The sequence below is a fragment of the Trichogramma pretiosum genome, unplaced genomic scaffold (genome assembly GCF_000599845.2).
Source record: "Trichogramma pretiosum strain Unisexual culture from Peru unplaced genomic scaffold, Tpre_2.0 scaffold26, whole genome shotgun sequence".
Taxonomy (NCBI): Eukaryota; Metazoa; Arthropoda; class Insecta; order Hymenoptera; family Trichogrammatidae; genus Trichogramma; species Trichogramma pretiosum.
Genome location: NW_019641640.1, coordinates 516419 through 528781, shown reverse-complemented (window position 1 = coordinate 528781; position 12363 = coordinate 516419). Strand labels below are relative to the sequence as shown.

Here is a 12363-nt window from a genome sequence, read left to right as displayed (position 1 = left end):
CAAGCGTGCTCGCAGTCGCAGTCGCAGCGCTGGAGGGTGGAAAAATCCTAGTTATGACTAGTTGAATCCTAGTTAAAGCTCGCCTTTAGCTGCAGCCGCACACGAGCGCTACATGCGATACGATTCGCGGCCCCCACAATATGCACAATACACGACCGAGCCGCTGCTATGCAATTTTATCGCGGCTGCGAATCTATACGCGCGACTCTTTCGTATTTGCTAGCTTGGCGGGGTGGAGAAATTAAAAATGTATGCGGCTCGCTCTTGCCAGCAGTTAACGCATGTATAAGTGCACGTAATGGGCAATCGTCGCGTAAAAAGAGGAGAAATCGTAAAACTCGTCGTAATGATACGACGTAGCAGAGTCATGCAGCGAGTGTTTGCGAATACGTGTACGCGTGCGTGCAAGCGATGTACACGATGTATAATACACACGCTCGTGACCACTACACGACGACGACGATCGTGTGACGCGATGCCTCTCGCATAATGTAGCGCCTCGCTCAGCTGCGTATATCCGATGCTTATGGAGGTCCGGCTTGGTCCTGGGCTCGCTTCCGGCAAAACATAAAGGTTCGTTAATTGAATAAATAAGCCGCAATCGGAACGTACGCGCGCGCGTCCAGCTATATATGCAGCTGCATCTCGAATTAATATCAAACACGAGCCGCCGCATATCGCACGCGTAGCAAGCAAACACATGCGAGCTGCTGCTGCTGCTGCTCGCGCCTCGCACGCGCATGGCCAGTCATATTTGTTCGACTATTTCGTTTTAATCGAATTTGCACAATTCATATGCACGTAATACGGCCCCGCGAAAGCTCAAGCTGTGCAGCTCTAATATTGCCGCGTATACCTATCAATAATTTACAAGCCATACGCGCGCGTATTATTTTACGGAAAAACAACCAAGTATTATTATGGGTATTATATATGATTTTCGAACGGCGCAGTGAAGCGGACTTGCGGAGCGAGAATCTCGTGTGTGACGTGCGCACGAGCGAAAGAGAAAACTCGAAGCAGTGCAAAGACTTTGTAGTCGAGCTCCAAAATTTGTCGTGTGCGTGTGTATACATGTTATTTTATAAAGGAAGTGTAGTCCTTGTGGTCGGCTGAACGTGACCGCGTGCGCGCGTCTGTGTTTGTTCCAACTTTAGTAGTGTATACAGAAGCGTCGCACACTTTTGGATTGTTCTTTTAAACATAAGATAGCATACGAACCAGATAAAGAGTAACAAGAAGTTCAGTTATAATTTATACCAATCGGAAATTTGTTTGCCACTTGCGAGTTTACAATACTCCATCTGTTGATGGAATCAAAAAGCTCACAATCAATTATGACACCTTTAAAATAACGCGCCACAGGGGGTTGCCGATAAAATTGAAAAAGTACAGTAGCAGCAGCGGCAGCTTGTGTAGCCGTCGGTTTTGTATAGGTGCACATGCATGCAAGTGCACAAAAGTACACAGGCCAGCAAAAGCAGCAGCAGCAGCAGCAGCTCTCAGGACTCTACGGGCGACTCGGTGTGCGAGCTAGTATAGTCGCACTGGTGCGAAACATGTGCCGCAGTATCATAATCGATGCGGCGGCGCGAGCATACGTGCGATATATCACAGCCTAGGTTAACGCCGAGAGCTTACCTATATTCGCGTTTAATACACGCGATATTCGCAGCTGCTATATAGCAGGGTATAGCGGCAGTGGCTGAAGTAGTATAGTATAGGTATATATATAGGTGCAGGAGGTCAATGGTGCCAAGTTGAGCTCGAGGGAGGACGGCCGAGAGCTGGAGGAGAAGGAAGAGGTGGTGGGAGCCCCGAGAAGGGCATCGGTGCTCGCCTGACTGCCTGCCTTACTGCCTGCTGCTGCCGCGTCTAGACGCCTATAAACGAGAATATAATCGCGACTAAGCGTGCGTGACGTCTGCTGCTTCTAGCCCTCTACTTATATACATCGTCGTGGCCGCGCGCGCTTCGATGTATTCGTTGGCCTAGCTTAAATATTATTACCAAGTCGACTCTTTGCTCTTCCGATATAAGGGCACGGATTATCTGCAGCTCGATGTCGTCGCTGCTGCTGCTGCACAGAGCGACGGAAAATCGTTTTCTCCTCCTTCAAAAAAAAAAGTCTTAACCGAACTTACAATATGCACACGCCATGCCTCGCGCGTCTACGCTTATATTAAAAATATTTTCCTTCGGTGAATGCTGCACATAGCGTCGTTGAGAACAGAGCCAAACCGAGGGCATGCATCTAATATTATAAATTACGTAGCTGCGGTGCACACGTATAGTTATTTGCCGGGCTGTGTGTGACACAGCAGCAGCAGCAGCAGCAGCAGCAGCCCTTTTGTGTATCGATTCTCAAAGCCAGGCTACAGTTCCTGCGCACTCTATGTATTTACGCCATCCTACGTTGCACTGCATAGTTGGAAAAGTAACGGAAACGAGCCGAACTCGCGCCCTAATGCGCCTTATATATTATACTCGCTTCTCTCTCGCTGTATAATACGCCTCGCTAGTCATAACCCCCGCGGGCTATACATAGAGAGAGAGATACGTCGTGCCTATGCGCAAAGTCGCGAGCGAGCTGCACTTTGATGCGTCAAACAGTCGTTGTTGTATACACCTATACACACAAGCAAGTCACATGAGCGCACACTTACATGCAGACACAATGGATAGAGCAGCCGCTGCTACTACGACGACGACGACGACGAGTATAGGCGACGGAAACGAAAGCCCAGACAAACCCGTAAATTTACACCGCTCTCAATGAACAGACGATGCAAATTTTAACCCAGTTCGTAGCTCGTTTTTGACTTTTGCTGTTGTACTCGCAGCACACATACACATAAAGAGAGAGAAGACTTGTATTATTATACACTCGTGCACAGCCAATACTATACCCGATGACAAATAAATGTGCATCCACGCACAAAGGCGGCCGCAACTTTGTACTTTGTGGATGATCGCGCGAGCGCCCGACTAAAATTAGAAAAGAAGACCTATTGGTTTTGCCAAATAACTTCGCCTACATTGCACATATAATAATAATACGACTGAATTTCTCTTCGAGTTCGCAAACAGTAATAGGTATGTAGCTGTTGCGCGTCGACAGATCACGAGCTCGAGATAAATCTTTGAATCGTTTCGAGTTTCATGTAGCGTGCGACGAAGAAGCGATCTTAGCATTCGATTCGTCGCGAGCACGCGAAAAACATCCACTAGGAAAAATATATTTTCACAAAAGACAAACAAAGCCTCGTTAAAGGCAACAAGATTAAAACACACGAGCGGAGAGGAAAAATAATGCCGTCATCGCGGAGACAGATACTTCGTTTACAAAAAAACAACAAAAAACGAGAAAATAAAAGAAGAGATAAAATCTCAAAGGATGTTCGATAAAAACTTGGATAAACAATTTATCTCGAAAAAAGCTCGGTTAACTATTAAAACGTTTATTATATAAGCAACAATGGCGCTCGAGAGCGAGCGTCTTCTTGTTGTTTTTTGTGAAAAATGTCTTTACTTTTTACGGCGCAACGAGCCGAGAAAACGACCCGAGCCACTAAACTCCGTGCAGCAGCTGCTGCTCGTCGCGCACACGGCCGCAGGAGCTAGCGTATAATACATATAACGTATACACTGCACACAAAGCTTGGCTGAACGGCGCGCAGCATCTAGAGCTAGAGCAGTAGTAGTAGTAGCTCACGCGATGTGCTCCGAGGAATCCTTTACATGCTTTATTAAGTAGATCGGGTCGAGCTTAAGTCGGCCCATAGGCATGAGAGAGAGCGCGCGGGAGCCGAGCCACTGCCACTCGCAAGCGTTAAGCGCACACGATTGCGTACACAAAGCAAGCGCAACTCAGTCGGTCGTAATTAGAGAGCGACTTAATTGTTGTTTTAATTTTTTTTGTTTTCGCTTCTTGCAGTAACAACAACATATCTTGGACGAGTTTTGTAATAAGTAAAACCGGCTCGATTTCTCCTAAGCCCTGGCATTATAGCGTTTTCGGAATGGTCTAAATTTAGCTGATACCGAGTTCGAGCCGCCACCGCCACTTGGTCGCCGTCGTCGAGTCGTGACGATCGAGAGCCATCGTACGGCCGCGCTCACGTGTGCGCGCGGGGGGGGGGGGGGGGGGNNNNGGGGGGGGGGGGGGGGGGGGGGCTATTCTGCACTCGCACATCGTTTATATAGACAGTCATGCAACTGTAATTGTGAAATAGCTACGAACGCGTCGTCGAAATATACTAAAAATATCGAAAAGCTCGCTCGAGAATGCCTAGCATAGGTATCGATTCGAGAATGCACGCGCTTACGTATATACGCCCGCGCGCATAAGCACGTCGAACGACGTATATAATATGGCGCGTTTTCGGCTCGACTTATACATCTCACGCCGACGCCGAGTTACGTCACGAAAACATAGCTGCGTGTAAAACGTCATCGTGGCGAGGCATGGGCCGCTATTATTATTACTTCTGAAATTCTTTTTTCGTCGAGTGAATCGCGATCGCGTCGATTCGTCGGCGGCGAGAGCACATTGCACGTCCAAATCGCGGCGGATATATAATCGCTCGATTACCGGTCGATGGCAGCGCGAGAGCTCTATATTTTATAACGTACACGATTGCGGTATAGGCTATATGCAGGGAGAAGCGAAGCCGAGACTTGATTGCAACCTCGTGACCTCGAGCGAGGCTATGAAAATCAGTCGAATCGACCGATACACGTACGCACACACACAGACTCGCACGCCGAACTACCTATATAGACGACGCGACGAACTCGCGCGTTTACCTTCGTGTTCTCGAGGTCTGCCATGTACGTTGTGTATTAAAAGCTCGACGCTGCACAGCCTGCACATTGCCAGCACAAACGGGGCAAATATTGAAAATCCTTCACCTTGAAACTCGTTCTCTCATTCGCTTCTCTCTCTCTCCTTGTTCCATGGAATACTATGAGCAGACAAACATGACTCTCGATTAAACGGTTATATTGTTGTTGCACGGCACGTACACATATTATATCAGAGGGAAAGCTCGAGTCTCGCGATCAAACAAAAAAATTATCAAGCTCTCGAGTGTTTAGTGCCATGGCAGCGCACGCGGCTGTAGAAAGCGTCGATCCTTGTAGCGGTACATTATCCGAAAGAGGGGCGCGCAATCAAGACAACGACATTATTTTGAAGAGGATAGCATTTAAGCCCGAAGCTCGTTCTGTAATGGCGTTACGCTGCTTTATGCTAATCAGCGAGAGACACAGAGGAGCAAGTGCGGCGGCGGTCGCGTCGCGTCTCTCCTCGTCGGCCGTAATACTCGAGAGCTCGAGACTCGATTCGTATATTCAATCCCAAGGGTAATCGTATAGCTTCGCGAGAGGCATTAAAAAAAGAAGAAGTAAAAAAAGAAAAAGATAATTGCCCGACCTAAGACTGCTACTGCGCGATGACGATGTGCTGGATTATAATGAAACTCGTATACCAGAGCTCGTGTACTTTTTTATTTTTAAATTAAAAATTCGAGAGCTTTCGTCGCTGGAGCTTTGACGATCGCGAGCCGAAGATTTCATCGAGTGTAACGAACGCGCGCGAGCTCGTGCCTACACCTGCTGTCACGAGCGTACCTACTTCCGCGTTCTCTCTCTCACTCCGGCAAAGTATAGCTGCAAAGTTCTTATAACTAACGACTTGAAGAAGCTTTCTTAATTAATTTCGTCAAACTTTCGACTCTTCTTGAGTTTAGAATATTATTATAAGAGCGTGTAGAGAGGGAGAGAAAGAGAGAGATTGGCGGCAGTTAATTCGGAAGAGTTTCGCAGAATTATTCAGAGTTGGAAAATATTTTTAAAAGCTTTCACCACGCTGATCTTGTTCTAAGTTTCAAAAACACTTATCGTCGCGGGGATGTACCGCTCGAATTTAATGCGCGACGTTCGAATTCGATGAGATATTGACTTTTTGCACCTTTAGCCGATGAAAAAATAAAACCAACCGTACGAAGTAACATTCGTCTATTCATTCGCGATCCAAAGAGAGCTCGACCTTTAATTTTTATTGCGGTACCACTCGCGCGTACAATCGATTACCACATATAAACGTGCGTTCGCGTTCGCTCGTCGCTCTAATTCGCCAATTGTCTAGCGTATAAATTTTTCCGCCATGTATTCACGATGTGAAACAGCTACATAATTTTCAATAGGGAATAATCCGTAAATCGCGAAACAATTTCACGGGCTCGATAATGTACGTGCAGAGAGGGGGAAATAACAATACGCACACAGCGAGACACGACTGACAACTATACACCTGAACCATATTACACATAATACGATCCGCACATATCGCCCGAATAAAGTATCATTGGCGCGTATCTATCGAGGACAAGAGCTGCTCATCCTCTCTAAAACGATGCGGCGGAGCAGCTGCGAGCTGCCGCGTATGATCGTTTATTGTTCTCACGTAACAAACGAAAATGACAATACGCATAATAATATAATCCGCCTTTCCGATCGTGTACAAGTCGCCCGCGCGCAATACGATTTGCGCAAAAATTACGACGATGTAGCTTTTAAGCTCGACAAACGCACATATACTAGTGCTAAACGCGAGCATTTGCACGGATCCCCGCCACGGGGACACGCGTGAATATTTAATACATACGTTAGTATACTCGACGTGCAAGCTGCTGCTGCTGCTGCTGCTTCTGCTGCTGGGTATAGATATATTGAGCACAACCTGCATGCAACGACCCTCGATATGCAATGAATACTGCACGCTGTATATTATATCAGGCAATATTTTATAGCCCAAGCAAAAGCTCCTGACCGATCCATCGTAATCAATATTTATAGATTTTTTTACATTATTATACATAATATGCACCTCCGACGAGTGAAGCTTCCTGCGAAAGTTCACGAGCCTGCCTAATCCATCATTAGCCGTTGTTATTATTAGTATTATTATTACATTATTTATATACCTACCCGCTGTAACGGCAAGAGCAAAACATTTTTACTCGCCACATCACTCACAAACTAAGCACCATACATTACTTAGCCAATATACTCATTATATAATGTAAAATGTGCATAAATTACCGTAAAGCTCGTGCATTATGATAATTGCCATGTTTTTAATGCAAGAAAAGATCGAGAGCCCTCGTGGGGGGCGGCGACGTATTAAAATCTCGCTCATGTCGAAATATTATTATTGCAGCCATGGCGAAGACCTCATCGTCACGCCTTTCGCGCAGATACTTGCGTCACTGCGCTCCGTTAGAAACAACTTCTTGTCCCTCACTAATGTACCGACGAACAAGTAAGTGTCAAAATTCCTTTACTAATTTTTATGATTAATAGTTTTTTAAATATTCCATGTGTCAAGCTCGCACGATATCCTGCCGAGAGTCCGAAAAGTTTTGTAACCCGTGTCGAAAGTTCGCTAATTTCAACCCTGTTTTTTTTTAACATCAATGCCGTCGTCCCTTTTCCTGATATTTGTGTCGATACCTATTAAAATGTCGATTTTATAATTGCATCAAGCAATCGACGATTCGTTACGCAGCGTTAATTTTCCTCCTGCATATTGGATTAGCGATCGAGTGAAAATTTTCGACAGAAAGAGAATTTAAAAGAGAGAGAGAAGGAGATTGATGATGCGGCTTTGATAAAAGTTTTTTTTCTCTCCTTCCTTATTTTTTCAACTCACTCGCAAAGCGTATTTTCCGATACTTCGCGATGCACAAAGTCTTGGAAGAGCCGCGCAACTATTTCCAGATAAAACTTTGAACGATTCGCTTGTTTTCAGTCATTTTTCTTCTCTCTCTCTCTTTCACGCGTAGTTTGATTTGAAACAAAGTATATAAGTTTCGCCGCTCGTTTTCTGCCTCTCTCGCACACGCTCTGGCGGCGTTCGAGTCCGTTGAGCTGCTGCGAAGTTGTGAAAATTCTTTGATATGGTAAACTTGGACAGGGGGAAACGACTATAGATTTAAACGTCAATCACGCATAAGCACGAAGTTATACTTACGCTGTGCCGGTGTATGTTCTATTATATGATATTTGATGTACGCGCCCGCTTCAGCTCGCGTCGAGTATCGTCCTGATTCGACTCTCGGCAATTCGTTTATACATACAATATATATCGTCTCTTTCGCACTCAGCCTCCCTCTCTCGTCTATACATACCCGTGGGTGTAATTAGTTTTCATATCAAATAATTGCTCGATGAAACAGGCCGCACACGTATATACGTACTTGCGTATGTATACGCACAGCGCAGCAATGACTCATTATGGCGTACGTAATATACGTACTACAGGGGCGCGTGTGCTCACGTGCGCACCGCACAGCTAAAATCATGATGCCCATTATAATACATTATCATCTTGGCTCATTCCAGCTCTCTCTCTATCTCTTTCTCTTTCTCTCTCTCTTTATTCTACGCTACGTTCGCGTGTCTACCTCTCGATGAAAATACATGAATTATTCACGGCGCGTTCGCGCGGGCATTTGTACAGCTAAATCAAAATGCAAATGTACGTGTAACGATCGCAAAAGAGCTACGAGTGTTGCCTGTGCCGCGGCCCTTTGATGTGAAAACTACGACGACGACGACGACGAGATAGTTAATGCTGACGAGGACGATTATATATTTTATTTATTTATTTATAAAAGGAAAAAAGGATTCGATGCGAGCTTGAAACTACTGCACGAAGAAGCAGCAATACGGTGCAATACTGAGCCAGTATACAAACAATTATCTAATGTTCTTCTATTTTATTATTTGTCAAAGATCGCGCCGGAGCAGCGGCGCCCAAGGCAGCAGTACGCCACAGCCACGGATCCTTGCCCCCGGAGGTAATAACATGAACTGCGCGAGATACACTCAACTCGCAGTAGTTCGTCTCTTTTTCTCTTTTTCTCACTCTGTAACGGCCGATATAACGCGCGTTACGCTCTAGATGCGCGCGAGGCATAACGACTATATGAATTAGCCTAAGTAGAAATGCTCGCGAGCAGTGAAAATTTATACCGCCTGTAGGCTGCGCGAAACGTCATAAAGCATATCGCTTTCGAGGGAAGATGTATTGGAAATGATGATCCATTCGTTTTAGCGGCGACTACTTTATCGCGCAATACCGGCTGTAATTATGCCTTTTTGTATTACAAAGTGTCCGACGTTATAAAGTATTCAATATTTCAAATTGCGCGCGTGCACTCGCGAGCGCTTGTTACATAATATAATACTAAAAACTGGGGATGTGTACTCGATGCCGAGATACAGATTAGCCTCGGATGAAAAATACTATCTCGCGTCAAGGGATATGGTCGCTGGGCAATTTATCTTTCTCCGCGTGCTCGCGCGCTTCATTGTTCGCAGCCTTATATATATCCGAGGGCTTGTGGATTTATAGTTTTTCATTGAAAAATTATTCATCCAGTCGGTTTCGGGAATTTTGAGCGATTGCAACGAAACTGTGTATGCTGTACATGGTGGACGGGCGCGAAATACTGAATCGCGAGGACTCGATAAAGCGAGTCGAGTACCAACGGGCGACATCGCGCAAGGGTCGTTACGCGTGGAGATCTGGATCGTCGCTGTACATGGTATACCCGAGCTTTGCGAATACGCGCGCGCCTCTGGCGCAGGATCAAAAATGCGTCGATATTGTTGTAAAAATAAGAAAGAGAAAAAAGGGCGACAAATAATCAATGCCAGCTGCAATATAGAGTGTAATTTAATTACTTTAGCCATACATGTAATTGTTACTATGTGTGTGTCGTGTTTGCAGAGGAGCCCTACATGAAGCTCGCAGTCGACACAATGGAGGAACTTGATTGGTGTCTCGATCAATTGGAAACTATTCAAACTCATCGATCCGTGTCAGACATGGCTTCGTTGAAGGTAAATACGGCCAATTTTTCAACTTGCTTTTTTCATTTTTTTCATGTACAATTGTACGTTGATATACGCACTACCCCTTGACCCTATATACTTGAGAACGCGCACATCGCGAGACGCTTGTGTCATTCAAAACGTCGACGACAAAATTTTGTTTATCCTGAGCTTGCAAACTACTCGAGTAATCGAGGTTGTTCAAGCGGAGGGTTGCTTACGCATTTACCAAAATTCCATTCAATTAATGCCGTACAAGCCGAGGCGATGATATTCCAACTTTGCTCTCTGCGCCCAGGGCAGAGAGAGAGAAGTGTACAAGAAATGTCGAGGCGGGATTATTATCTCGTGAATACATGGAGACACTGACTGCGACGACGACGAAGACGACGACAGGCGACGTTATAATAAATCGATTAAGCTGGGTGGATAATTAGGTATCGTGCGAGCGGTCGGCACGCTCGGCACACGCCGCCTACCTAATCAGGCTGTATCGAGGGATAATCAATTTTGATCGATTATTATTTTATTCTTCATAATACAGGCTGAGAAACGGAGGTAGCTGCTTGGGGGATTGGTGCTGCTGCGTGTCGGGGCAGGAAATTTAGATGAATACGTAGCAGGAAAGCTCGGCGCGCGTCGCAGGACTCGGTCGAGAGTTTTGTCGGGTTATTGCGTCGTCGACGTCGCAGTATACGGCCCCCGGTACAATTTACGAAACGAGCTTTATACGGCGCGTTATATAGCAGAAGCCAACTTGGCTCTCTCTCTCTCTCTCTCTCTCTCGCACACACTTTCGCAACATCCTTCCCGAGCGAGGCAGACGTAATTTTAGCTCACGCTCATCTCTCGTCGTCGTCGTCGTTCCGTACGGTGCGTTCAGTAGCAGTAGCAGCGGCAGCAGCTAGCGAGCGATTAAGCGGGTCCGGTATCTTTTAAGGGCCGCTCTCGCTCAAGCTTTTAAGCGCGCTAACTTTCACGGCTTCTCGCTATACCGCCTCGGCTGTATACTACGCTCTACCTCTATCTTTCTACGTGAAATTGAATGCGTTCGCTTTTATTAATCTATCCGGTATAATATACGCTACTGTACACTGCGCCCCCCGCGAGCTTTCGCCACGGCCGCAGCAGCAGCGGCAGCGGTGATGGCAGCTACTCGAGAGATCGATATATCTTGTCATTTATGTACCGACCGACGACGCAGCGGTGTATATATCTTTTATACTCTTTGGCGCGCTTCACGACCTCTTGACTTGCTCTCGCGTATGGCGCGCGATATCGCATAAAGGAGAACGATATAAAAGATGATACGGTAAATTATAAGGCATACGGCAGCTTTTTCTCTCTTTTTCAGGCGAACGATGGCGCGTGGCGCTGGCTTCGATTGACGCGTTAGTTCGCCGCTTACATTCCTTAATAAAGGCATTTTTCGATCGTAAAAGTGTGTATAAGAATAAGCCCGCGTTCCCGCGAGGAAGACGTGTTGCGTAATTCTTTTCTGGGCTTGCCAAGACTCGAACAAATCGAAGAAAGCTCGTCGTGCCGCGCGCTCGACTTGCGCTCTCTTATATGAAGCGAATATCCGCGAGGAATTTCAGCGAGTTATAAAAGTCACGGCAGCCGTGTGTCGGTTTGCGCTCGATCGATCATTCGCTTTCGCGGACATTTTATCTGCGAGCACTCGGCGGGACTGCGAGATTTTCTTTCCCCAAGACAGGACCATCCGTCTTTTCCCATGAGCTTGGAATGAATTAGGCCGTTTCTTCCGCGAAGACCGCGCGAGACAAGTGCAAAATTCAGCCGTGCTCGAGAGCGCGTACTTTGTATCCGCGTTACGGAATTCACAGCGCGCTCAGCTTCGTTCCGAGTCACTGCCAGAGGCATTCGTTTGCCGACGCGCGCGCCGCGACACGATTTACGCATTTTCGTCGGACGTCGCGCGACAGTCAGGCAGGCTGGCAGAGAGATGTCCAACTGCACGAGTCGCATAAATCCGAGCATTACTTCAACGTGGATATGCATTACAAAAAAAAAAAAAAAAAAATATTGAAAAAAAAACATCCACTACCCGATGCGAATGTACGAAGTATACGTACGCTGTGAAATCGGATTTTGTTTATTTTTCGTCGGCGCCTCCGTGTACTGCAGCTGTTTAATCTCCTACGTACTCGAGCTTGTCAAACGGGCTTCGCTCTCTCTCGTATAGCTTTCATCGCGCGAAACGAGCTCGCTAACTCTCGCACATGATGTACTGCTCGTGTATACGTATAGCCCAGCCCTCGTTACATCAGGCAGAGATCTGGCCAATTTTCCTCTTCGCGTACAATGCGCCTTTCCAGCTGGATATTTTTTTCGCTATTAAAAATGACGAGCCGATGAAGGTTATACGTTACGACACATCGGGCGGACCACAACAAACAAATGAAAAATCTCGCATCCGATGTGTATCAACATTTA

General features: G+C 46.3%; 1 protein-coding gene across 6 annotated transcripts in view; it reads left to right on the top strand.

Annotated features, from left to right (window-relative positions):
* Positions 1-12363, top strand: part of LOC106652571 (cAMP-specific 3',5'-cyclic phosphodiesterase) — a 172120-nt gene that overhangs the window by 151022 nt on the left and 8735 nt on the right. For all 6 annotated transcript variants that reach the window (XM_014371594.2, XM_014371592.2, XM_014371589.2 and 3 more), the window contains 3 exons: positions 7226-7327; positions 8803-8867; positions 9803-9915. In XM_014371594.2, the coding sequence (XP_014227080.1) occupies positions 7226-7327; positions 8803-8867; positions 9803-9915 (280 nt within the window). The remainder of the gene's footprint in view (positions 1-7225; positions 7328-8802; positions 8868-9802; positions 9916-12363) is intronic.